Source organism: Lissotriton helveticus, chromosome 11 (assembly GCF_964261635.1).
Source record: "Lissotriton helveticus chromosome 11, aLisHel1.1, whole genome shotgun sequence".
Taxonomy (NCBI): Eukaryota; Metazoa; Chordata; class Amphibia; order Caudata; family Salamandridae; genus Lissotriton; species Lissotriton helveticus.
The window spans coordinates 321,035,570-321,062,846 of NC_136072.1; the positions used below are offsets into that span (position 1 = coordinate 321,035,570).

At 45.8% G+C, this 27,277-nt stretch overlaps 1 protein-coding gene across 1 annotated transcript in view; it reads left to right on the plus strand.

Annotated features, from left to right (window-relative positions):
- Positions 1-27,277, plus strand: part of KIF1A (kinesin family member 1A) — a 2,072,061-nt gene that overhangs the window by 1,385,605 nt on the left and 659,179 nt on the right. The window contains exon 30 of the mRNA XM_078667093.1: positions 22,826-22,916. Within this exon, the coding sequence (XP_078523219.1) occupies positions 22,826-22,916 (91 nt within the window). The remainder of the gene's footprint in view (positions 1-22,825; positions 22,917-27,277) is intronic.

The window sequence follows — 27,277 nt, forward strand, 5'->3', positions numbered from 1 at the left end:
AATACTTGAAATAGAAAGATTTACCCTTGTACTTAAGATATTTGTTATACCATACGCTAGAGGAAAGAAAAGTTTGTAGGGGGGACGAGTCTTTCGAGAATATATTGTGCATTAGAGTATGTGAGTATTTCAGAACAGGGTGTATAGTCAAAAATGAACAATTTGACATGAAAAGGGATTGTTGGAAAGAAAAATCCTTTAACAAGGACCTTTCGACAGCAATCCATCTGGGTAGAGGGGTATCATTGAAATCGAACGTCAATGAGAAGGCTTGTTTTATTAAAAAGGCAGAATGGTACGATTGGAAATCAGGAAAGCGGACCCCACCTTCAGATGTTGGGCGTGTAAGTTTATGTAAGGCAATACGAGGTGTTTTATTATTCCACAGAAATTTGGAGCAGATGGAGTTCAGCCGATTGAAAAACAACTTAGGGATTTTCACAGGGAGCATGGATACAGTGTATAAAATATGTGGGGAAATCATCATTTTGATGGTGTCTAAACGACCCCACCAGGAAAGGAAAAGAGGAGACCACAATTGAAGGAGCGATTGAATTTTTTGAGTAAGGGAGGTAAAGGTCAGTTTGAGTGTGTCACGCAAGGTAGAGGAGAACCAAATACCCAGGTATTTGATCTTGGATGGACACCATGCAAACTCAGTCGATGCAAACATGTATTGGTAACAGGATGAGTTGAGGGGTAGGACCTCCGTTTTAGAGAGATTAAGCTTATAACCAGAAACAGAGGAGTATAAGCGGACTTCTTCTAAAAATGGAGGAAGGGAAGAAACAGGATTAGCCATGTAGACCAGGACATCATCGGCATAAGCCGAAATTTTTGTCTCAATCGAGGACTGTTTGAACCCCTGAATTAGGGGGTTGGAGCGGATTTTCATGAGAAAGGGTTCAAGACAAAGAATAAAGAGTAAAGGGGAAAGAGGACAGCCTTGTCTTGTCCCTCTGGATAAGGGGAAAAATTTCGAGAATTGATTATTAACAAAAACACTAGCACGGGGAGCAGAATATAGTAGTTTAACTAAGGAAATGAAGTGGGGACCAAACCCAAACCATTGTAATGCTTTAAACATGAATTTCCAATTAATTCGGTCAAATGCTTTCTCAGCGTCTAGAGATAGGGCAGCTAGAGGGGCGTTGAATCGTTTACTGTGGGAAATAATATTGGCAAAAACACGGGCATTGTCAGCTGCAAGTCTACCTTTCACAAAGCCAACTTGATCGGTTGAGATTAGTAGAGGAATAAGGGAATCGAGGCGGGCCGCTAAAATTTTAGCAAAAATTTTACAATCATAATTAATAAGGGAGATGGGACGGTAGTTTTTACACAGGGAGTGGTCTTTGTCAGGTTTGGGGATTATGATTATTAGGGCGTCCAAAAATGAGCCAGATGCTTTAGCATTTGCAATAAAGGAGTTAAAAAGTTGTAAAAGATGGGGTACAAAAATAGAATGCATGTTGGCGTAAAATTCAATTGGTAGACCATCTGGACCAGGGGCTTTCGCTTTCTTGAGGGAGGTAATTGCCTTGAGAATTTCCTGAGGGGTAATGTCAGACTCTAGGTAATGGAATTCGGTAGGGAGAGATGGGGGAGGAGGAAGGTCTTAGAAGAAACGGGAGAGGTCATCATCATCAGGGTGCGTATCATCAGTATACAGGAGTTTATAGTAGTTATGAAAGACTTGTGCAATATCCTCATCAGAGGAAACCGTTGTATTGGTTACTTCATTGAGAATAGAGCCAATTGATTTTCGTTCAGATTTAATTTTGAGATAGTTTGCTAGCATTTTCCCCGCTTTATTCTGACCCCCATGAAATTTAGATTTAACCTTCAAGAGGGTGTTGCAAGCTTCAACTGTGGCAATTTGATTGAGTTCAGATTTAGCTTTGATAAGTTGGAGGAGGACGTCAGGATTCTTGGACGAGAAGTAAGAATGTTCTAGGGTTTTAATGTTGGAAAGTTGGGTGGTGTATTTGTCACGATTGAGTTTCTTTTTCCTGGATACATAAGAGATTGTGAAACCTCGTAAAGCCGCTTTAAAAGCATCCCAATTATTTGAAACTGACGTGTCTTGGGGTAAATTGAGGGAGAAGTATTCAGAAATGAAATCTTTAACTTTAGACATAAATACAGAATCGGAGAGAAGGAAAGTATTAAATTTCCAACGATTGAAAGAGGAGGAGGTTTGGGCCAGGTCAAAAGTGGCATAAACAGGTGCATGATCCGAAAGAAAAATAGAACCAATTTCAGATGTCTGAATCGCAGGGAGAAGGGATTTGCTGACTAGAATATAATCAATTCTGGACCTGGTGTGGTGAACATTGGAGTAGAATGTATAGTCGAGTAAGTTTGGATTACATGTTTTCCACACATCGAAGAGGGGACGTGAAGCAATGGCTGATTGGAAGGACTTGTGTGTCTTATCAGGTTGGAATTTGGAGGAGGATAGTCTATCTGAAAAGGGGTCTAACCATTGGTTAAGGTCGCCCGCCAAGACAATGTTAGGGCAGTCAATGGAGGAAATGAGGATTTTGACATCAGTCCAAAATTTAGGGTCTGGTCGGACAGGACCATAAATATTAAGGAGCACCATAGTTCTGTTTTGTATAGTCACTTTTGACATAACCCAACGACCTTCAACATCCGATTGAGAAGATAGAATTTGGACATCCAAACCTTTACGAAACAATATAGCAACACCACCTTTTTTATCAATAGCAGGAGAAAAAACAACTTGACCCACCCATGCCCTCTTAAGTTTCAACGATTCGACATCTGTACAATGCGTTTCTTGGAGAAAAGCAACCTGAGCATTTAACTTGGATAAATGGGACAATACCTTTTGACGTTTAACAGGGTTGCCGAGACCACGAACATTCCACGTTACAAAGTTACACATGACGGAAGGCAAGGGAGGAGGGTAACAACTGGGTCCAAAACACTGCAGGTAAGGAGCTATAAGGAGAGACAATGGAGACAAACATGTTAAAAATGACAGTCAAATACGAAATAGAAACAAAGGCAATACTAATCGGGTAAATATAGAGAAACAATAGACAAGGAAGCATCACGGTCATTGGGAAGAGCGAGGAGGAACAATGAGGAATACTGGATTTATCAATAAGAAAGGAAATAAGTAACACAAAGAAGAGAACGGAACATAAATGAGCGAGGGATAAACATGAATGGCCTGTGAAAAGAAGAAGAAAAAGAAAGGAAAGAAAAAGAAGGAAAAGGATAAGAAACAGATCAAGGCAAAGACGCCAGATCTGAGAAAAAAGAGAATGTTTAGAAAGTAGGAGCATGGAGACGCCAACGCGGGCGCCCACCCCACAGAGCGAGGACAACGCGGGAATATAGATAGGATACAATCAAGAAGAAGAGAAGTCATAGTAAAAAATGACACGAAAGAGATCTAGACAAGGCCACAACAGTCGTCATGACAGATGAAATGTGAGGGCAGAATGTAGAAAAGAGTTATTTTCAGTCATTAGTGTCCATCGTGGAAGTAGAGACGGTTTGTAGATACTCTCGAAGCTTCTGCGGATCCTCAAAGGTACGGGAACGACCATTGTGCGTTATTCTGCAGAGACAAGGATGAAGAATTCCATATTGAATGCTTAATTCCCTCATACGTGGACGCAGATTAAGGAACTCCTTGCGGCGTGCATTCGTGGCATTCGATAAATCCTGGGCTATGAAGATGTTGTGGCCCGACCAAATAAGGCGACGTTTCGCTCTTGCAGCTTTAAGAACAGTCATCAATTCAGTGAATTCCAGGAAAAGTAGGATAATGCCTCTGGGTTTGGCCGGGTTAGATGTTGGACGTCCCAAACGATGAGCACGCTGTATATTTAGGGGAGTAGATTCAGGTTGGAGTTCCAAAAGTTCGTAGAGGAATTTGCGGATGAAGGACACCATATCACCCTCCCCAAGGGACTCCGGAACACCATAAATACGGAGGTTATTCCGCCTGTTACGATTTTCAAGATCCTCTGTGTGAAGTTTCAACAGCTGTATCTCCTTTTCAAGAATAGGAATTTTTGTAGAGAGATCCTGGACGTCACTAATGCGTTGTTCTAGTTGCAGGACTGTATTCTCCATGACGACCCATCTGTCTTCTATCTGCTTGAGCTTCTCATTAGTTGCCACCATGAAAGGTTGGAGGCCACGTACCTCTTCTAAAATGGAATCCAGCACAGGGTTCTGAGAGGAGCGGATTGGAGATGGAGGGTCATTTTTATGGCGTTTCGGTGTGGTACCGGTGACAGACGCTCTCGCGTGGACTGCGTTCTGCGACATGATGCCAACAGAGGGGCAAACTGGGAGGCCCACAGGAAGGAAAGTCACACCGCAACAATCGCTTTGTTGAGACCCTATGCGCCGAGGTATACGAAGTACTTGGCACATACCTTGTCCCAGGATGAGCAGTCATTGCAGCAGACGGGCCATTGGGGCGGCGAAAATGTCAGAAAACGGGACGCGAGCGCGGCGGCTCAAAATGGCGGCCGCCCGCGTCCCGTGACAAGTGGAGAAGAGACGGCAGCCAAAGATAGCAAAGCGGCAATTACGAGCGCCGCTGATGCTCGTAAGACACGGGGACCATGTTCCGCCGTGTATTGAAGCCGTTTGCCAGACTTCGTGTGCGGGGAAAACAGCAGAAGAACAGTGAAGAGTCCCGCGTATGTCCGGAGCTCACGGGAGAAGCGCCATCACCCGCCGGCGCGTAAGCCACGCCCCCTCCCAAACTACTGTCCTAACCAAATTAAATGGAAACCGATCAAATCAAGCCTCAATCAAGCTGGAATCAAGCATCCTAGGACTGGTTTCTGGCTATGGATTAAACCCAGATCTGTGACGGGGGTGAATGTTTTGCCATTGTGCAACATTCCGTCCATCCTATTGTGTGTTTTGCTGTTCACCCTATGTGGGAAGGTTATGCCCAGACGTGGGTCCCGAGCTCACTACCCCACTGGAGTCAAGCTCTCCTGGCTGAAGATGGCTGATAGCCAGAAACCGGTCCTAGGATGCTTGATTCCTGTCCAGGGAAGAAATGGGTTGGCAGTTCCCGCTGGACTGTTCCCATGAGGCACAGGGTCAAGACTAATTTGCAAATGGCCATGGCTGAACTGGGGTGGCTTGGCGAGCAAAATAACGATGGATTAAACCCAGATCTGTGACTGGGGGTGAATGTTTTGCCATTGTGCAACATTCCGTCCATCATCTTTTGTGTTTTTCTTTTGAAACTTATGCAAGTATTCAAAAACAGGAACATTCATCAACTTTTTGTCTTACCTCTTAAGTAATGCACATTAAAATAACATTATGCACATTATTCAACATTACACAACAACATCATACTGTGGTAACATCTCATTCCTACACACACAAACTCACCAACACTTGGGATACCACGGTTGGTGATCTCTTTGAGGATGGCATGTTATTATCCCATCAGGACTTTGCACAACTGCATGGGCTACTGGAAACACTTTTCATTACCCACGCTAACATTACTTTTTATATTCATCTACACTGGTCACCGACCGGTGCAGAACTAACCACACATGTGGTTTGTCCAAGCAGTACACAACATGGGAACTGGTAGGCATTTAGTCAAGTAGCTCTACAAGGGCATACAGTCCCACTTACATGCCTCACTTACACCGCTGAGGGCGACACGGGAAACAGACCTTGGTTGTGTACTCCACGAAAAGGAATGGAGGGGCTTATTTACAAGCTCCTTGCACTGCCGGTATGTCCCTTTTTGTGACACACAGGCAGCGCGACCTACTGTCCCATGTTTACAAGGACACATAAAGCCACCCTGCCTGGCTTTTCATGTCCTCATAAATATGGCCCCTTTACACGCAACACTTTGCGTGAAAGGGGCGTGCCCATGGTGTTGCTGTGGGTGTTCCCACGCAACTCCTATGGCTTCTGCTGTATTTCCAGATTTATGAGAAATCGTAAACCTGGAAATGTGTCAGCATGCTACTCCTCCCCATGGGAGGCGTAGGGAGGCTCAACGAGGAGAAATGTTTTCTTTTCTCCTTGTTTTTTTCCTCGTTCTATGTGAGCTGCATTCTACAGATCACATAGAATGAGGAAATCAGTTCTTGTGATTGTTTATGTGCAGGAAGGTGTTCCTTCCTGCACATAAACAATCGTTACAAAAAATTACGCTTTTATAACTTCTATGTGTGCTGCATTAAGCAGCACATATAGAGGTTTCAAAACACCATTTCAGATTGTATATGTGCAGAAAGGGGCACCTTCCTGCAAATAAACAATCATTCCCCTCTAGGCAGACACCTTTGCATTATGGTGCAAGGGTGCCTACGTCGGCGCATTAATTGTGCGCCAGCGCCGGGGAGAGCAAAGGGATCCATCATATCGTTGTAGCTATGACGGATCCCTGTGCTTCAGAACTAATGCAGCGTGGCGCAGCCAACTGGCTTGCTGCACTGCACTGCGTTAATTCCTTGTAAATAAGGGCCAGAAAATCTTGCTGGAATACCCAGGCCTAATACCTCGAAACACGAGGTTCAAATTCATTCAGTTCTCATTGGAACATAGGGTTTACCTCACACCTTCGAAATTATACAGGATATTCCCTACACACCCCTCCTCATGCCTGTGCTCTTGAACGGATGGCGCAGATCCACTGCACATGTTGTGGTCCTGTCCCATACTGCTCCCCATTGGGGTTACATTAGGGAATCCCCTGGGACCTTTATGGGGCGTCCCAATTAGGACACAGTGTAACATTGCGTGTTGGGACTCTACTCTAGACTCAAAACATTAAAAAATGAAACATAATTTGTAGACTTAGCAATTTTTCTGGCCAAGCGGCAGATGACACACTGCTGGAAATTCTTCTCTTCACCATTAGTGATTAGATGGCGAGAAGAAGTTTGGCGATGGGAGTCGGCTGAGAGCTCTTCGTTCCCTAGAGAGGCATACGGGGGCTACGTAAATGGCCCATAGCCATAGAGTGGTTTGCCATCCTGGAAAACCTCAAAGCACAGGGAGAGGACATTGACTAATCCTGTGCAGTGTGTTGATAGTGGCCTGGGTCGGCTCAATTACTCCAGAGGTTCTTCCCCTCCCTTTCTTGCATGGTTCACACAAGTTTGATGCTCTGTCAGTTAGACAATGGGACCTTCTCTATTCATTATGCATTGTTCTAAAATTGTGTAGTGCCAGATGATATGGCAGATATTTTTTTTTGTGCTTATTTGGGGGTGTGGGGGGGTGTTATACCAGCATGTACTGCCTCATATTGCATTGTTACATGTACCGTCATGCTGCACATTTGTGAATGCAAAATATCTGCCTGTTGTAATGGCTAGGCGACGTACATGCCAACTGTATTTATGATGTGCATAACACCTGATCATCTCTGGCTGGAGCTATGTGACAGCCTTTTACATGTCCTATTCATGTTTTCTTCAATAAGCCATGAAAATATATATATTTTTTAATAATATGAACACTTCTACTAATTCTAAATGATAATCAACGTTTTCCACTCTAAACGGTAAATACAGCTGGCAACCCCTGGTCACTTTACTCTTCGCTCAGAGAAGATAACTTTCAAACCATGCATCTCTCAGACCATGGAATGACTTCTGGACATTAGGGCCAGGATAGTAATTTGAGTGTTTAGATCATCGCACCTGGAGGTAAAGTGTAGTGACATCAGCTTTGCAGGTGTCGCTCTATGTCAAACATTGGAACACATATTTACATCTTCCAATTTCAAATTACCCACATAGACCACTTCCACCCTTATATTGGGATTAGCAAGTTAACCAGTTATGTAGCGCCTTTCCTGATTTTGTGCCACATGGTCACAATCGGGCATGCAAAATCCTTATGTCTCTTATGACCTCATACCTCTGAAACATGGAACGTACTCTGCATTGTCCCCACCTTTAAAAGACGTCAGTCCCCGAATCCTCCCCTACCCCTTGCACAGGCAGAATTTTAGAAAACACAGTGTCTACTTACCTCATCAGTGGTGCAGAATGGTCCATGCAACGGGGGTAGGTGATCCTCCGGTGTCAGCCGTCAGGTGGGTGCAAGAGGGACATCTTATGCTGGCAGGCCAACTGTTGCAGGGTAATTAAAAATCTTTCAAAAATGAAAAGAGATAGACTACTCATTACCGTCGCAACATGGAGGCTGACCCTCTTCACACCGACAGGCTTTCAGTCTCAATTTGATACATCACAAACAGCTTCTTTTATACACAGTTAAAAGAAGAGGGTTACAAAAGTTCATAAGTAAATTATTTCAGCAGTTACAGATTCATTTGTGCCAATCGTAATAAACATGAAGTCGCTTGTGACCCATGACTTTAGCCTAAATTAATACCTATTGTTTATTGTAGTTTCCAACAATGCTTAACAAACTTACCCATTCTTTTTTCATGAGTGCAAGTGTATTTGTAGTAAATAAAATTTTAGGGGAATGTATGTTCTATCATTGTACACCTAAGACGTCTGTGTGCTCTAAACTAATTGGATCCCTGGACCCATTGTCAAATAAAGTTATAATCTATTGGGAAACATGAAGTCCATGCCAGTGAGCCTGTGTGCTAAAGTCATAAATTATTTCATGCTTGCTAAATACGAGTTAGCCTTTAAGTGAAACCCTTTCAAGTTACTTATTCCAATGTGTCCTCAAATTAACTCTTCAACTTTCTCTCGTCAGCACAAGATTTGGGCATACGCTGTACTGTAACCACTTACAGCTGTGTGCTTTCTGCTGGTGTCTGTTGCCATGCTATGTTTTCTTTTCTTAAGTTCTCTACTGTGTGTTCATATTACGACACACCACTCCACTCCTGGACTCCTTACTCCACTCTCGTTACCCCATTCCTGTGTACTCCACTGCACTATACTGCACACTACCACACTTTACGCCACTGACCACACTCCACTCTTCGCCGCTCCACTGTCCGACACTATACTCCACTGTATGCAATTTCACTCTACAACACTGTACAACACTCTATGCCACTCTGACACTCTACTACAGTTCATGCTTGCTTTAAAATTTCTTAAGTTATAGTTATAACTTTCATTTACAATTTACCCACCACCTTCAAATTATTATAAGAAGCGCACCTTCCTACACCCTCTTTTCAGCCCGAGGCCAGATTCATCACGACCTCCTCACAAAACTCCACAGCCAACATTAGAGTAGGTCCTGCTAACATTGAGGAGGATAACTCAAGTGTAGAGGTTGTTGGAGAGCAGATAATTGGAGAAGGGGCACAAAGTTGAAAAAACTTCAGAATATAATATATATATTTTTTTATTCTAGAGTGCAATAAACAAATACTGAATGAAAGAGGGTTTAGTTGCTCGCTATGTAAGCAGTCTCTCCGGTAAGTCAACAGCAGCAAGTCGATCTATGGCATAATAAAATGTATCTGGTCCTTAAATGCCCTAAAATGCCAAACATGATCTTGCTTTTTTGTGGAGCAATAGAAAAGGCATCATGATGTTATACTATACATGACACAATGACCTATAAAAATGAAGTAACTGCTAACAAAATGTTGAGTTCTCAGGCATAACCCTGTATTGTGAGTATTGGTGCCCGAGAAAATATCTTACACTGCCAACAAATCAACTTGCACAACAAGAAAACAAGCATTTTTATTTTGTCATTACAACAACTTGTTTACTGCCAGTCCCGGTTCTTCAGTTGTTTATTTTTAAAAATACAAATTCATGAAAACATTTAAATAAAAAAAATATAAAAGGTTCATGTCAGAGCTAACTTCAGTTGATAAATGTAGAAATGTTTCTGTTTCCTTTCTTTTCCATTTTACTTTTCTAAGTATAAAGGGCTACACACTTATGTATTTATTATTTTTGTTACAAGAACCAAAGTTTTGGCAACTGAAATCTTATGTCTCTTTTAACTTTACCACCAAATGTCCAATCTGCACAAAACCTGAGATACCAGCAATAGGCTAAACAGACTTAAAGGTGTTAGCAACTCTATAAAATGTAACCCCTCAAAGACCACTTTGCACCCTGCTGTAATACAAATATTAGAGAAATTACTAAATGAAGTTAAATCCGACGAAACAAAGCACCTATTCTAAAGTACAATTCTGCTTAATGACAAGTCTGGTATAACTCTATTCAGCTGTTTTTGCAATAGCAGAGACATTTGTATAGAATCTAGAACAGAAAACACTATTTTGACCCTGGTAACTTTCTTAGCTCAGTGGTACCATGTGAAAGCCTAATGTTGTCAAAATGCACCAAGCTGTTTTGGTGGCGTGGAAGGCCAGACTATGCAGACAACGAAACACGGGCGGTGTCCAGAGCCTGCTTTACATGACCAGAAGATATGTGGTGTGGGTTTTCTGGGAACCGTACTAAGAGCCTAATTATGATGATGGTGAGACCGCCATCGTAATACTGTTTAAGCCCGCCACATTAGGATGCCACGCATCCGACGGGCTCAAGGCGCAACTGTAGGGATTACAATGTCCCTTTCTGCCGACCAACCGCCATGAAAAGGCTGGCAGAAGGGAACTCTCCTCCCTGGACCTTTAATATGGCCCCTGGGGGTACCTATGGTTCCCCCCAACATATCCCTGCACCATGTGGCAGGCACCGAATGGTACCTGTAACATGGTGCAGGGATATGCACAGGGTGAATATTTTGTACTGAGCGTGTGCTGCAGCCTGCAGCACTTGCCGCAAATCAAAATATACACTTTGAGACCGCCTTGAAGGGGGTTGCATAATGATTCAGGGTGCGGGACTGCCAACAGCTTGTAAGGCAGTCCCGTTTCCCACCAGGATGGTGGTCGGACGTAAGTCCGACCACCATCCTGATCAGGCCCTTAGTTAGCATACAATCATGGAGGCGAGCACAGACGCATTGCCATGAGCCCCATGTTCATGGCTGAAGGCACAGCTCATAGTACACATGTGTCATTCATGACGTCTCACCTCATAATTTACATAATCTGTGGCATCCCTATGGGTGGATGAGCAAGTGGTAGCTTCATGCCAATGAAAGAAAACTTTGATTCAAAACACAGCATCTCTAGGCAAGGAAATTTAAAATTGATCAGGCATTACTGTGAAAGTGACATGGTTATGAACTAGAAATCCTCATTGTTGTATCTAATTGCCCAAGAATATCAATTTACTTTTTATCCTCTGCTGCACCAGAGGGACAGGTCTGCAGATGCAAGAGCCTATTTTGGTCAGAGGGAATAAATCCCGATTTCACTCATGGTGTGTGTACAGAGCCTACTTGTATGTAGCCCTTTGACATGGCAGGTGGGAGAAAAGAACATACACAGTCTCTGCTTTATAAAGTGGCAGTGTCATGTACACCATTTCCATCGAAATAATTTCTCTATGTTAGGATAACTTTTATAACAAAAACTAAATTTCGTTGGAATGGGCTGCATGGCCCTGTTGACACTGGGGTACCTTTCAGCTAGAGCTCATTTAAAAAAATTATCCCCTAGGCTTCGGAATGGTCTGAAAGTATATACCTAAATTGCCCTCTGCCTTCGGGCAAGGCAGCGAAAAATACTCAATCTGAAAGAGACTATTAGTTATGGATTCCTTACCTTGGAATTACCCCAGGGTCAAACTGGATCCGCAGAATTTTTTCTCAGCAGTCCCCCTGCCGGACGGTAGGTGGCGTTGGTCAAGTCCATGGTCATTGATGGCATCGTGGTCGCCGTTGTGACGTCATGTTATTTACTTTGATACCACCCCTGTGCGCTGATGTCAGTTCTTTCTTTTTCCGCACCAGCAGAGTGGTACTTTTGTACCATTGTTCTACCCTGGCTTTCCTTTTCACCCTAATTGGTAGCCAGAGGAGGAAGATGAGGACTGGGAGTGGTCTGTTGTCTCTTTAGCTGACCAGTTGACTGAACTGGACTGGAGAGAGGAGTTGGGTGATGCCAGTGGTCTGGATATCCCACCAGACCATGGTATACTTTCTCCCCTACCGTGGCTATGGAGGAGGGAGCCTCATACGCAGTGGTGTTGCGTAGGGTAGCTGAGGCCTTGAACCTTGAGCCTCCTATGGTGGTGGTTAGGCCAACCTCCTGACTGAGGTGCTTCAACCGTCAGCAGCCTCTTCAGAGCCCCTCCTGCCATTCAATGAGGCCCTTACTGACATCCATCTGGGCACCTGGTCCAAGCCCAACACATGGGCCCCTTTGGATAGAATGATTGGCCGATGCCACCGCCTGGCTCCAGGCGTCCCACTTTTCCTCTCCCGACACCCTACCCCTGAGGGCTTGGTGGTCCAAGCCTTTCCTTCCAAGGGCGCATTCCCTACTGCTCTCCCGGATAGGGAATCCAAAAAGCTAGACCATCTCAGGAAGAAGATGTTTTCTTTCGACAGATTAGGACTGCAGTCGGTGAACACCACATGTCTTTTGGGCCGTTATTCCCACTCTGTGTGGGATACGGTTGCACAGATGCTGCCGCAGTGCCCGGAGGATGCCCGGGCCACTCTTCCCCCTGCAGTCGCTGAAGGCAGAGATGCAGCGATGCTCACCATTAGGTGTGGGTTGGACACCGCTGACTTGCTAGGCACGATGATTTCAATGCCCGTGGCCCTACAACGCTAGGCCTGGCTGAGGTCCACTGGCTTTTCAGGTGATGTCCAATCGACTCTTTTGAACATGCCCTTGATGGCAGTCACTTGTTTGGTGACAGAGCGGACCACGAGCTTGAGCCCTTTAAGGATTCAAGGGCTACGGCCAGATTCTTGAGCCTCGCTACTACTTCTAGTCCCGCAGTCTGCTTTTTGCCCCCTTCATGGCTATGGAAGGGGTGCCCCACCATGTTCCGCCCTGGACCCCAGGCCGGAGTAAGCTGATCAGGCTCTGTACGGCCGAAGACGTGAGACCCAGCACCGTGGGTCTGGGAGCGAGCGGGTGGACTAGTCCACCAGTGCCCCCTCTGCAGCAGCCTCCAAACCTTCCTAGTATGACCTTTCAGGGCCATCAGTTGCCAGTGGGCAGCAAGATCCACCATCACCTCCCCCACTGGAATAACATCACGTCGGACAGGTGGGTTTTGCAAATAGTCCAAAGGGGCTACTCCCTCCCCTTCAAGACTACCCCTTCAACCATACTGCCTGCATCTCATTGCATGTCGGAGGATCACTTGACACTTCTCCATAAGGAAGTTACAGCTCTCCTGGCCAAGGGAGCCATTGAGCACATCCCTCTCCCAGAAGTAGGCCGTGGTTGCTACTCCCACTACTTTCTGGTGTCCAAGTAGGACAAAGGCCTGCATCCTATCTTAGACCTAATGGACGTCAACCACTTCTTCCAGAAGGAGAAGTTCAAGATATTGACATTGGCTCAAGTCCTGTATGCCCTTGACCCTGGAGACTGGATGGCTGGGTTGGACTTGCAGGATGCCTATTTCCACATCTTTGTCCTGCTGGCCCACAGGCATTACCTACGGTTCATGGTATGCCACAAGCATTTTCAGTTTACCTTTGGCCTTACCAGCGCCCATAGGGTGTTCACGAAAGTGGTGTCTGTGGTCGCAGCTCATCTGCGCTGATCATGGGATCCATTTGTCCCCTCTCGATGACTGGCTGTTGAAGGCGGGCTCGCCCCAGGCTGTTGTCTCCCACCTCTGGACTACGGCGGACCTCCTGCATTCCTGGCGTTCACTATCAATGCGCTGAAGTTGCACCAGATTCCCTCTGAGAAGCTTCTGTTCATCGGAGCGGTTCTGGACACAGCCCAGTTTCTGGCTCATCCTCCCAAGCAGCGAATCCGTGATATTTGAGCTATGATACAGATGTTTAAGTCTCTATTCAAGGTCTCGGTCAGAATGACCCTGAGGCTGCTGGGCTTCATGGTCTCCTGCATCCTGCTGGTGGATCATGCCAGGTGGTGCATGCAGGCTCTGCAGTGGGCCTTGAAGTTCCAGTGGCCAAAGCATCAGGGGAATCTGTCCGATGCCGTCAAGATCTCAGCAGGGACTGCACATCAGTTGCAGTGGTGACTCACGAACCAAGATTGAGTCCAAGGCAAATCACTTTCCCTTCCCCAACCGAGTTTACAGTGGTGACAGATGCATCACTTCTGGGATAGGAGGCCACATGGGAGAGGCAGAGACCAGAGGCATCTGTTCTCTAGCGAAGTCCGGGCTCCACATCAACCTTCTTGAACTCTGGGTGATTCGTCTGTCACTGAAGGCATTCCTTCCCTCTGTCAAGGGGAGGGTAGTGCAGGTATTCACAGACAACAATTCGGCCATGTGGTATTGCAACAAACAGGGCGGAGTGGGGTCGTGGACCCTATGTCAGGAGTGTGAGAAGTTGGGCTGGTATATGATGCTCACTAGTTCTAGTGATCACCTTTTACCATGCCAAGCAACCCTTATGATGATTGGTTGTAAGTCAACCTTGTAGACAAGCTATCCTAGGGGTAGCATGGACTAAACAGTCTTAGGCTAAACTCTGTAAAGGCATGTGAAGCAAGCTGTTTTACTATATACAATCCCCTTGAATACCAAATGAAAGGACACCACACAGATATATATTGAAAATATATATAGATTTATTTCTACAAATATCCCCTATACTCTTTATGAGCACAGAAGCAAATGCGTTAAAACAAAACACAGTTTAAATATACAAAAGTTGCACGAATATGGATGAGCCCTAGGGGCCACCTAAACCATATACTAAAATAGTGGTATAAGAACCACTATGGGGAAAGGAAGGAGGCCTAGGGCCTGGGGAATCGCTGGAGCTGTTCGGGACTAACAGTGATGAAGTCGGGAAAGGCCCGCGGGACTCGGGTGCAGTGCGGAAAGCGCACGCATGCACCAATGCAATGTCAATGGTGTGTAAAAGTTACAAAGTTAGTGTTTTAGGAACCTTCCGATGAACCTACAAGGACAAACCTTTAGACACAGGCACTAGAGGTGTATACCAGTGTGGGAACACCGGCGTTGCTGAGTTACCTCACCCACAGGAAGCGGGTGCACAGGTGCGAAGTAGTGTTGGGTTTCGTCACGCAGGTCGATGGTGCTTGGAGCTAAAGATGCTGCAGGCGGGTCGTCGAGGAGAGTTCCAGTGGATCCAAGGGTGGATCTGAAGAGGTGAAGACCTGAAAGCAGAGGGGACAATGTTCAAAGTCACTAGCCAGTGACTACCGTGGAACCAGGATGGAACCAGGCAATGTCGGGTGCAAACAGGTGAAAAGGCGAAGATTGTCTCTGCAGCCACGTGGACACGAAGAGGTCAAGGACGTCCAGGAGTCGATCACGAGCTGTCCCACGAAGGTTCTCGCTGATGGCGGTGTCGGCAACTTGATTGGAGCAAACAGGCCTTGGCTAAAGCAAACCACGCAGGAATCGATTCAAGCTTCTCACTCAGGCCAGCAAGGTCAGAGCGGGTGCTCCTTTTCAGGGGAGCATGGGCCAGTCTGGAGCAACCAGACCAGCCGTGTAAGTCATAGTTTTCGTCGCCAAGATGGCCGCTAGCCACGTGGCAAGTGGCCGGGGTGGCGCGTTGAGTGGCGAAGTGCAAAAGGGCCCCACGCAGATCGTGGAGATGCTGGGGGGCTGATCTTTGGTGCAAATGCTGCTCGGTGTTGGGGCTTCTCAAACCCTAAAGCACAGCGTCGAGGGTGCCTCAGGTGCTGCGCAGTCAGCTTCTCAAGGGTCTTCCAAGATGTCCGGTCCCACGTCTCTCGGTGCCTCCACGGGTCTCTTCTTTTCAGGGACTGTGGATCGGGCTCTGAGATGTCTGGGCGTCTGGGTCTTGTCAGGCTCTGGGCTCGGGCTCCGGTGGGAGGCGGCGGCAAAGCAGACATCGAGTTGCTGGTTGGTGCCTGTATTCACAGGGTGGTCACTCCTTGGCCACAAGGGAGATTCTCTTCAGTCTTCTGTGCAGCAGAATGTTGAAGTCCAGTTTTCTTCTTATTTCAAGTCGAGTTCAGGATGATCTGAAGTCTCAGGACACAGCTCCTACTCTTATTCCAATTCTAGGGGCCGGATCACCTACTAGGTCCCTCCTCTGGGTGGGACCAGGAAGGGGGGCGGTTACACCCCCTTTCCTTTGTGCAGTTTCGCACCAAGGCTGGGGCTGGAGAGCCCCAGCACCGGTTTGAACTGGCAAATGCACAGGGACACCTTGTGTGTCCCAGGCATGTCTGATTCTATTCAGCCCTGTCCTACCCAATACACAAAATCCTGTCTGGGGTGGTGCTAGCACCTCCCAAGGCAGGAAACCCTTTGTCCAAGCTGCCCTCGCTGGAAGGACTCCCAGCAGCAGGAGGTCAGACTTGTGTCTGTGGTGGCAGCATCCATTTTGTGATGCTGAGGCTCTGTTTAACTTTAACCGGGGTTCAGGTTATGTACATGTCGTGTCCCTCTAGAAGGGTGGAATGCTACCCCCGTCACCAGAACTGGCGAGGGGGTAGTATTCCAATTCGTATGACACCTTACTCGACATGTTTTGATAAAGCCAAACCAAAGATAGCATTTAACCGCGAGGTTCATAATGCACTTAAGAGTATATGGTATGGCAGTATCATGAAACAGCTAAAGGACATGGTTCCGAAAGCTGCAGACAGGCTCAGCTCATGCCAGAGCACCATCTCACATATTTCCAAGCACTCTGCCTCCAGGATTGATGAGGCCTTCCATAGGAGTGGCTGATAGGAACATATGTGTCCATTTTAAGTTAGATCTAGATATACTATACCTAAGTAAGGGTTGGTTACACCAACTTACCCCAGCTGAGTGATCAGCCAGTTGTGTCAAATATGGAGGCCAGGCCAGGGGTGGCACAATACGTGCTGCAGCCCCTGGTATGCCTTGGAAGCACCTATGCCCTGGGTACCTGGGGTACACTGTTACAGGGGCCAATAAGGTGAACCAGTTCCAATTTCGTAATGCACCTAAAGTGCATTGGTATTAATTTAGAGAGAGAACAGCAGGCTGTGGGTCTGATTGGCAGGCCCACAGCCACATTAAGTCATAAACCAGTGAAGCAAAAAGCAAAAATTTGGGGTGACCATAGGATAGCAGACCCTACTCTCCTACAAGGAGGCCCTTTACCTCTGGAAGTGGCTGGAACATCAGGGCATGTCCCTGGTGGTTCAACACCCGGCAGGTTCCCGGAATGCCAGGGCAGGTGAACTCAGCCGCCGGTGCCTGATGGATCGCAAATGGCATCTTCACTCGGAGGTAGTTCAAGGTCTCTTTCAGCAGTGGGGAGAGCCTTGGTCAGCAGTTCTGCGCGTTGGAATTTCCAAGGTGGCACACGATAGATGCCGCTTTACGTCATGAGTGGAGTTGCTGTCTTCCATACACCTTTCCGCCTATACCACTTCTGCCCAGAGTGCTAAAGAAGATCAAGCATGACCGGCCCCAATTCATTCTTGTGGCTCTAGATTGGGCACGAAGAGTCTGGTATCCCAAGCTCTTATACATGGCCATCGATCCTCTAGGCAAAATAACAAAGGTGAAGGAGAGCCTGGAAAGCTAACTACCTGATACCCTATTAGTACAAGTAAGCAGGGCCTATGGTAAATGATTAAGACCTCAAAAATTAAAAGAACTGTACATTTAAAAAAATACGATTGATGTGATTGTGCAAGTAGCAAAACCACAACACCAAAAATTACAGGAAATTCACACATTAAGGTACTACTGTCACCTTAGTGCCAGCCCCCTTCATAATTGTATGTATTTATGCATCATGCAGTTCGCAATAATGACTGTGTACTTATGAATGAAAATTGACTTCCCATATAAACACATTTTTTGTTTGCTAATAACTTTGGTGCTGTCTGACAAATCTGCAAGAAATTCGGTACTCGGTTGGTTAATCAATTTTTACCATGTCAAATTTTGTGCATCAAAGCCCAGAGGGCGTTGGTGTGCAAAGCTAAGAGGGCTCAAAAAGTATACCCATTTTAACTCTCAGGAAATTTTTGCTCCCAGCTAGAGCAAAATCTATTGAACGGAAGTACACAAACATTGGTATGATATCGAACTTTACGTAGAATAGATAGTCTTTGGTTTGATATATAGCCATTCAGTAGCAGTACAAAAAGGTATTGGGAAGACTTTGATCGGTTAATTTTTACAAATGTCTTGACAATTGAATAGGTGTTTTTGATTTGTTCATATCTTTGGCACTATTTGACAAACAGGTACATACGGCCTGATTTAGAGTTTGCCGGGCGGGTACTCAATCCTAACTGTGACAGAGTGCCCTATCCGCAAAACTGAAGATCCACCCACCTCATTTAGAGTGTCTGGCAGCACTTCAGTATGTCAGCAATGGAGACTACTCCATCTCTACAGCTGACATACACCTCCAGCGGTCCTGTGGAGTAAGGGCTGCCGGTGGTTTGGCCATTTGACCACCTGCCCAATTTACTGTGGGTGGTCAAATGGGCAGTTTTCACTGTCCGTCAATTCCAGGTTTGGCTGTAGGGGACAGTGAATATATTGAATGTTTGCCGTCAAGAAGATGGAGTACTTTACTCTGGCTCTCTGACAGAGTAAACCTCATCAGTGAAACTCTAACTTATGCCTGTAGTTTGGCCGATAATTCACAATTATGGGTTTCTCTTGGTATGTCGATTTTGGTACAGATCTGTCAAGTGGGGGACTGTTAAGGGGCGAAAATATTTAATTTGCTAATAACTGGTGGTGTTTGTTGAACTTGCATGACATGTGGCGGAAAGCTAATAAGTAAAACTTTGGGCCTGATTACAATGCAGTTGGAAACGGCTCTGACCATCGGTCTGAGCCATTCCGACCACATCGTAATCAGCCAGTCGGATTCCTTTCCGACCAACCCATTATGATGGAGTCGGTCAGAAAGGAATGCAACCAGACATTCCAACTGGCTTCCGACACGGTCAGAGATCCCGTCCACCAGTCAGAATGCTTTCAGTATTCCAAGGGAAGCTCTCTCCACCCGAGGGATTACGATGTTGGGTGGAAACAGCCTTTCTGTGCCGGCCTTTCCGACACGGAAAGGCCTGTCGGAACTCGACTTTGGGGGCCCCCATCAGGGCCCCCTTTGGTGCACGGCCTCCGGTTGGTTGCCAAAGGGGCACCTAAGGTGCAACCATGTTGATCCCTGCACCCAGGGTGCAGGGATGAACTGCACCTCTTATTTTTCCAATGAGAGCATGCATTCTGGTTGGAATGCATGCGCCCATTGTAACCTATAAGAGTACGACCGAACAGTGTCTAGTCGCATCCTATTTAGTTGGTCGGGTGGAGTTTCCTCCACACTACATCGTAATTAGGCTCAAAGTGTTGAAATCTGCCCCGGCTGTCGGTCAGTCCCTTGACCAATACTATGTCAAGCGGAGTTTCCTCCGTACGACATCGTAATTAGGCCCATCGTGTGGAAAGCTGCAGCATTATGCTGATCTTGCACAGTGCATCAAAGTTAAGAGGGAGGTGTCAAAAAAGCTTTACTTTGCTATTAACCTTAGTGCTATACGAAGGATCTGCACAAAATTTGAGATACCAGAACTTGGCTTAAATTTCAAACTGCATGCACAGTGACATGTTGAGTGCATAGCAGGTTTGGTGTAAGGGGTGACTGCAGGCCCTACACTAAATATGTGCCATAAGCAAAGCATTGAGGTGAGCTATGGTTGTGCAGAATAGCTTAACTAAATTTCCTCAGGTTTTTCTTTTTTTTTTACTGAAAACCGCATCTGTAACTTTACTTTAACTGTGGCTTTGCAGGGACTTTCTAAGTTTATTTTAAATTTAAGTTGATGTCCTGTAAGCAGAAGCCATCCATGGCTTAACCTCAACAACGTTTACACAGTGATCACTGAAATTTGGAAATTACTTCATGAGACCCCATGAAATATGGATAATATGTCAGGGTTCCCTTTGCTATATGGGGTCCATCATCATAATGACATCCTCTATCCACTCAGCACAGCTATACCATTTTCAACTGTTTTATCAACAGTGTGTTCATGAAGGTAAACGAAACCCAAACATGATAATTTCATTCTGTGTGTCTTTGCAGAGAACACCTGCAACACTCTTTTCCTTTTAGAGACAGAGGGCCTGATTAGTGATTACGATGTCGGTTGGAGGCACGCCACGGAATCGGGACCGACCGACCTCCGGTCGGCGGTCCTGACTGCATTATTACAATGCGACCGCACATGATGCAGTCACACACTCCCATTTCCCTATGGGAGCCCGTGCTGCAGTCGAAACCGGCCCTAGCAGAAGCTTCTATAAAGAAATGGGAGTTTGTATAAATCCCCGCACCCAGTGGCAGGCACCTCATGTAATCCAGACGGTGGGAACCCCGTCATAAAGGGATTACGTTGTGGTGTTGGCTAGCCGACGTGCTCCTTGAGCCTGTCATAAGCCAGCCAGAATGACTGGCCGGTTTGACTTCCGACCGCCTACATTGTAACTAGGCGGTCGGAAGTCAAGCCAGGGATTTCTGTCAGAGTCTTTCTGATCAACATCATAATAGGGTCCAGAATGTGCTTTTTTGCTAAGCAAAGGGTTGTTTTTTTTGTAAATGTTAAAACACATAATTATTTCACTCTTTTTTTTTTACCAGACAACCAAATAGTATGTCAGTATTTCACATATTGCTTTCAATAAACAATTCACTGTTTGAAAAAAACTGCTCTTTCAAGCTAACAACCCCAAAATAAGTATGTGTAATAATAAATGTATAACATTGGACATATGTAGTATGGCCCCATAGTTTCATCTTGGCGGTCCTGTGATATTTACAAGCCAGTCGACCTTCTGGTATCACCAGAGCCCCTCAGTGTCAATAAAGGACCATATTACCTGGTTCTCTGTTATGTGTCCTCTCACTATATTTAATATATATTGGGAGAGTAAGTAGTCCCCTCCATCCAGGATCTCATAAAAATCCCCAGGGGATGGATTAAGTGCATGAGTGGTACATTTATATAGCTCTGCTGTGAGATCTTGGAATACTTGTGAACTATCACCACCTTGGATTTTCAAAAAACAGCAAGTAGTGTTTCCTTCAAATTGGTGTGAAACCTTGCAACGCTATCGACCCTGAATGTACGTTAAAATGTTCTCCTATTATCCAGAGACAGTATGAAGTATTTGCCCTGGCAATGTAACTAATGTCCCTTGTTCCTTCTGTACTGTTTAACAGTTTGTGAAGCGTTATGTGTAGCTGCTAGATTACTTAAGAAAGTTAAAGCTGGTTATTTAGGTACATAGCTAAAGAAAATGTATTGATCAATGGCTTCTGATTAGATAGCAAAAACTGTTGTACTTTCATCACAACAGTCTTTAAATGTACAGTTGAATGCAACAGGGGCGGCTCTAGGCTCATGGCGGCCCTGAGCAGGGAGCGTAGGTAGGGGGCCCCCGGAGGAACGCAGGCACGGAGGCCAGTGAAGAGGGGGGTCAGGGTGTTTGGAAGTGAAACCTAGCCGGAGGCCGCCAAATCCCTGCCAGGGGCCGCCCGCAATTATGTATCCATCCTCAAAGGATTATTATATTAAGGAAATATATTGGCGTGGTGGCCACTGGGGTTTGGTGGCCCTGTGCAGATGCACAGCTTGCACATGCCTAAGCCCCTGAATGCAAATCCAAATTGTTCAGTTTTTAATAGTTACCAGACTAGCATGTGATTGGGTTCAGATGTCAGGTTGTGGAGCTGTTATTTGTCAGTTTTCGTGTCTAGAATCCAAAGGATCAGGCTCCACGCTTCTTCTTCTTGTAGATTAATTGACTGATCAGATGAATGGAGGTTTCTGGAATTGCGTGATTAGATGCCTGCTTATGCAGGTATCCTAGACCTTTGCCCCAGTGCTCTTTATGGTCAGTGCAGAGGATCTTGAATTCAATCCTGGCATAATCTGGGAGGCGTGGAGAGCATTCATTGGTGTTCTATTGTGCTCATGCCGGTGGTAGCCTGGTTCTGTAGCCTTTTTAGCCTGGTAATGATGTTTTTGGGGCGATTCAAAACAAATGATGTTGCAATAATACAAACAGCCAAGATAAATAGCTCTTGTCACCCCCAACCTGGGTTCAGTTCAGAGAAGTGATAAGATTTGGGAGCATTAGAAGAATTGGAGATTGTTACCATGAATTAACGCACTAACATGCAGCACAAAGGAAAGGTTTGAGTCAAAGAGTGTCCCTATATTTCTTACTTTCAGTGGGGATGATATGGGCTTCAATGTCCAGTTTCAGTCAAATGGTAATGAGCCTAATGGTTCAATTGCATACATGACTAGAATCTCACTTTTGGCTTCATTCATGTATAGAAAGCTTTCAAGATTTTGTTGATTTTCTCTATTTCCAATTATGTCGACAGAATAAGCCTTATCTATCACTCGGTTATTGTACAGATTACCGAGAGTGTGTCATCTATACAGTTCCTTCAAATGAATGATAATGCAGAAGAATCACATCTAGAGGTGACCAGAAGGTTTAGCCTCCAAACCTCCTTCAAATATTGACTCTTTCTGGAGGTATCTCGCTAGAGGAGTAACCATCAATCATAGGGATAGTATAGAGGAGCAAATTATGACTGTGGATTTTATTTCATATTTAGAGTTTTCTCCAGAAATTAGAGAGTAATCAGTTACCATAGATCTCTAAAGCACACCCTTAGAGGGACACCTATTCATGGAGTCCATTGCTAAGTGTGAGTGTTGACAGGGGGCAGAAAGGAACATAACCTTCATGCATAAAAAGGCACTAAAATGGTTCTGATTTAATTCAAATTTCTTCAATTTTTTCAGTTTCATTCATCGCCACGACGAGGCCTTCTCCACCGAGCCACTTAAGAACACTGGGCGCGGTCCTCCCCTTGGCTTCTACCACGTACAGAATGTGAGTTTAATTTCATTGTTCCAAACTTTAAAAAGGGTAACACTGATAGACAGAGAGTAAGGTAGTGGAAAGTGCTAAATATGCAATTCTTTAGACTATCATCATCATAAATACCTTATTTTGGCATATTTGCCATATATGTTTACACATCTTAAATATACAAACATTAATAACCGCCCAATTGTTATAACACAGTCACTTATGACATTATTACAATTCTGCAGTTAAAAATGGATAGTTAAAATTCGGAATAAATAAATTTTGATGCATGATCTAGGAACTAGTAGAAAGCCTAACCAGCTATGAGTGATTTGTAATACATGCAATTTCGGGAAATTTTCAAAAAGTAGCTGTATTCTTATATGAAAATTTAGCATTTGATTTCCCTCCTCGGACACTTAGGGCATCATTAGGATGGTGGGCGGATTTTGTCCGCCCGCCATCCTGACAGTGCACATGCAGGGGGTACCATAGGTCCCCCCCCTGTGCCCCCTAACATCCTGGCAGCCCGCAACGGGCCCCCAACCTCGAAAACCGCATGCCTTTCCTCTATGGCAATGCCGCCACAGAAAGGCTGCCCCCCGCCAGCATCCTGAAATGGATGGCGGTGTCTTCCAGACACGCCACCATATTAAACCCTTTTACACCCCGTCGACTTGTCGACCGGGCGGAAAAGCGGCGGATGGTCTTCCCATCCACCGTGGTACCCCCGCTACACTAATATGGCGGGGGAAATGGGTGGCGGGAGGGCTAGGATGTAGGGTGGCTCGCCACCACCATGCAGGCGGTGGTGATTCGCCCTACATCCTAATGGGACCCTCAGTTTGTACTGCAGCTGGAGTACCACCTTGGGTCCGGGGAAAAATAACTCATAGGTAGGTGAAGACCATGCCAAAGCTCGGATACTCATGTAATAAGCTAGGCATTTAGAATTTTTAAATAACCACATGAGTGCAATTAGCTTACCCCCACCAATTGAACTCTTTTCCTAATGCCCCACATATAGCCAAGAAATTTTGCAACTGCACAGGCAAACAGCGGGCTTGCATCTGATTTAAAAATTTGCATGGCTTCTAAGTGATTACAAGTTCTCAGTTGTTTGCAAATGGGATTTAGCCAATTTGCCCTGGGAAGAGCATATGATGGATAGGCAAACGTGACATGTGCCACAGATTCCACAGGAGCTTTCCAGGTTGGGCACCACCGGGAAGTCAGTGTGGCACAATGGATCATTTATATGGAGGGTGCATATTATAGCACTGTATGTACAACATTGGATATGGGCATACAAGACAAGCAAGGCTCCTGGTACTGATTTTGTCACATGCGACATGCACAAGTCAGATGTTGAAAATAGTCACCTTTTCCACAAGCATGTTTATTTCCCTGACAATAGGAGGTACTGTTCCAAAAACATAGAAGAGGCTTTAATCACCCCACTGGCTAGGAAGGAGCAGCTCAACGTGATATTACCCCTTCTAAAATCTATAGGACACTACTTTCTAACTTTCTAGTTTGCTACTTTCTTACCCTGTGTACCCGACTACATGTTAAATTGGTATCCTGACATTTTATTTGACCCTGACACCATGCTAATCTAGTGTATGTGCAAAGACCTAGACAGGTCCCCGGTAGTGCAAGGTGCAGAACTGTTCTGCAAGCTGGAGAAGCACACACAGGGTTCCCTCATAGCAGGCCTTGTACTACTGTCATGGCCTGGGTAAGTTACATAAAGTAGTTGTGACAATGTAGCAAGTTTTTTGTAATTCCTTAGTATGACCTGACTTTTTTTTTTATCCAGGAGAGTGCGGTCTACTGACCCCTCTCATGTAAAGGTCCTCTTTAATGTGAACATCAGATTCTTTCTGTGGTATTCCATTTGGGAGTCCACTGTGTGTATGTGCAGTGGGTGTGCAGCACATGTATGGGAATAGATTCCATGTGTTTTGAGAGTACTGTGATCAATGGAATCCATTATGGATAGCCCTTGGTTTAGCAGATCATACCATGGACAGTGAATACAGCTTCCTAGACAGTGGAAGTGTATTGGCTGCATTCCAGTAGCTAAAGGGTGGAAACTCAGCCACAGAAGTGAGAGGGGATGGAGTCAGAGCTACCCTTAAAACTATAGTGAGTTCTGATGAGTTTTTCCTGAGCTTTGCTATTTATTAGATGGTTGGTGGTGATGCGTTGGGACTGCGGTTTCTGTTATTCAAGTTGACAAAGATTCTTGGCAGGGCCCGTCCCTTTGTCTCTCCCTGATTACTGCATCAGAAATGCTAACAATAGCCAGGTACAGAGAGCTCATACCTCATTGTGCCCTTGTTTTGGATACTCATGCTTTGAGTCAGAATCATCGCTATCTGGTGTGAGAGCCACCACCTGTGCAAAGACTGTATGAGAAACAGGCAGAAAATTACTTTAAACACAATTTCTTTAAAGTCACCTTGGATAGCGAGATAATTCAAATTAAGTGCTTGGTGCTCAGTCTCCCACTTACCTGGACTGGTACTCAAAGTCAAGGCCCTTTCGGACACAGCACTCCACTTCACCAGCAACAACTGCCTCCCCTCTCCTCCTCCACTCCTCCTCTCCTCTTTACCTCTATACCCGCTTCCCGCCTTCCCGCATTTACTCTTTTTGCCATCTGTTCTGCTAACTTTGTTACCTTTTTCAGCTTCTTTTGCTTCCTTTATTCTGATATTTTTGCTTTCTTTTTCTGCTGCTTTTCTCACTTTTTTCTGCAACTTTTGCCTCCTTTTTCTGATTACTTTTGCCACCTTTTCCTGTTATTTCTGCCTCCGTTTTCTGCTACGTTTGCCTCCTTTTTTCTGTTACTTTTGCCTCATTTTTCTGCTACTTTTGCCTCCTTTTTTCATACTTTTGATACCTTTTTCCACATAATTTTGCCCTATTTTCTTGATTTACTGTTGCCACCTTTCTCTGTGCACTTTAGCTACTTACATTTGCCACCTTTCTTACTCTCTCTTGACCCCTTCTTGCCCCCAGCACCCTCTCCTATTCACCTGTTTCCTCCCCACTTGCCTCCTTCCACTCCTTACCTGCTGTCCTTCGCATCTTCCTGCTTCTTCCAGCCACTGGGAGCCCCACCTACCACGCACCTCCCAGGACCTACTTAATGGCAGCTGCATTACATCCTTGCAACGGGCGCACCGGGGTCATGCCAAAGGTAAGCCTGTATGCGCCTGTCCGCACCTGGACCATGCCCAGCGCTACGACATCTGGCCCTCCCACCCGTCATAGAGACACCATTGCCGAGCTCTACACCCACAACCCTAGATGCTGCAACAAACATTGCCACCACGCTGACCCATGCTCCACAGTAGGACCTTTTGCCTGTACACACTGCTACTTCACCTGCCACAGCACATATACCAGCCCACCCACCAACCCACCTACCTGCCCCACCCTGAACACACCCCAGACACCAGACACCACTGGAAAAAAACACCAACTCTCATGCACCCTTCTCAACACACGCTCACTATTTAAACACCCTTCCGAGATCTGTGGCCTTCTCTCCACCCTCACACCTGACGTCATCTTCCTCACAGAGACCTGGCTGAACTCCACCCCTATCCAAAGGATACATGATCACCCACCTCATCAATAAACCTAGCAGAGGAATCGCTATGATACAGGAATTCATTCAGTGCACCACCACAAATAACAACATCACCCCAGCCATAGATCACCTCAACTTCCGACCCCAAACAGACCGCAAAACCACCTTCAGGGCCACCTACGCCTACCATCCTCCCTTACCACATCCAGCCTTCTGCAACTTCTTAGCTGACTTCATCACCCCCTCGCCATAGACTCCAACAACTCTATTTTAGTCTGCGACCTCAACTTACATCTCAACGATCACAATGACATCAACACTACCAACCTCCTTGACAGCATGAACAACATTGTACTCAACCACTTATCCCCGACCCCACCACACCATAGGCCACACGCTAGACCCCATCTTTACACCCACGACCGCATTAGGTACATCCACACCATGGAACATACCTGGATCAACCACTCCATTGTTCACTTCAACATCGCCAGCTCAAGGACCTCTGCCCCTAATCCAGGGCTGGGCTGGGAACCTGGCATAATGCTCGGCCAACCCCCTTGATGGGAAGAGGGATGTGGCTGAGCTGTTTGCTAGGCCCAGTTTTGGCTGATTTTGTTACAGGGGGCGGATATTTCTGGCCCCCAGTATATCTGGCCCCCAGTAATAAAAACCGCCCACAGGGGCCCATAACTAGTCCCCCTCTGGTGGCCCACGGGAAACGCCTGGTACCAGCTATGACCAGTCCGGCCCTGTCATAGTCTACCCAATGCCC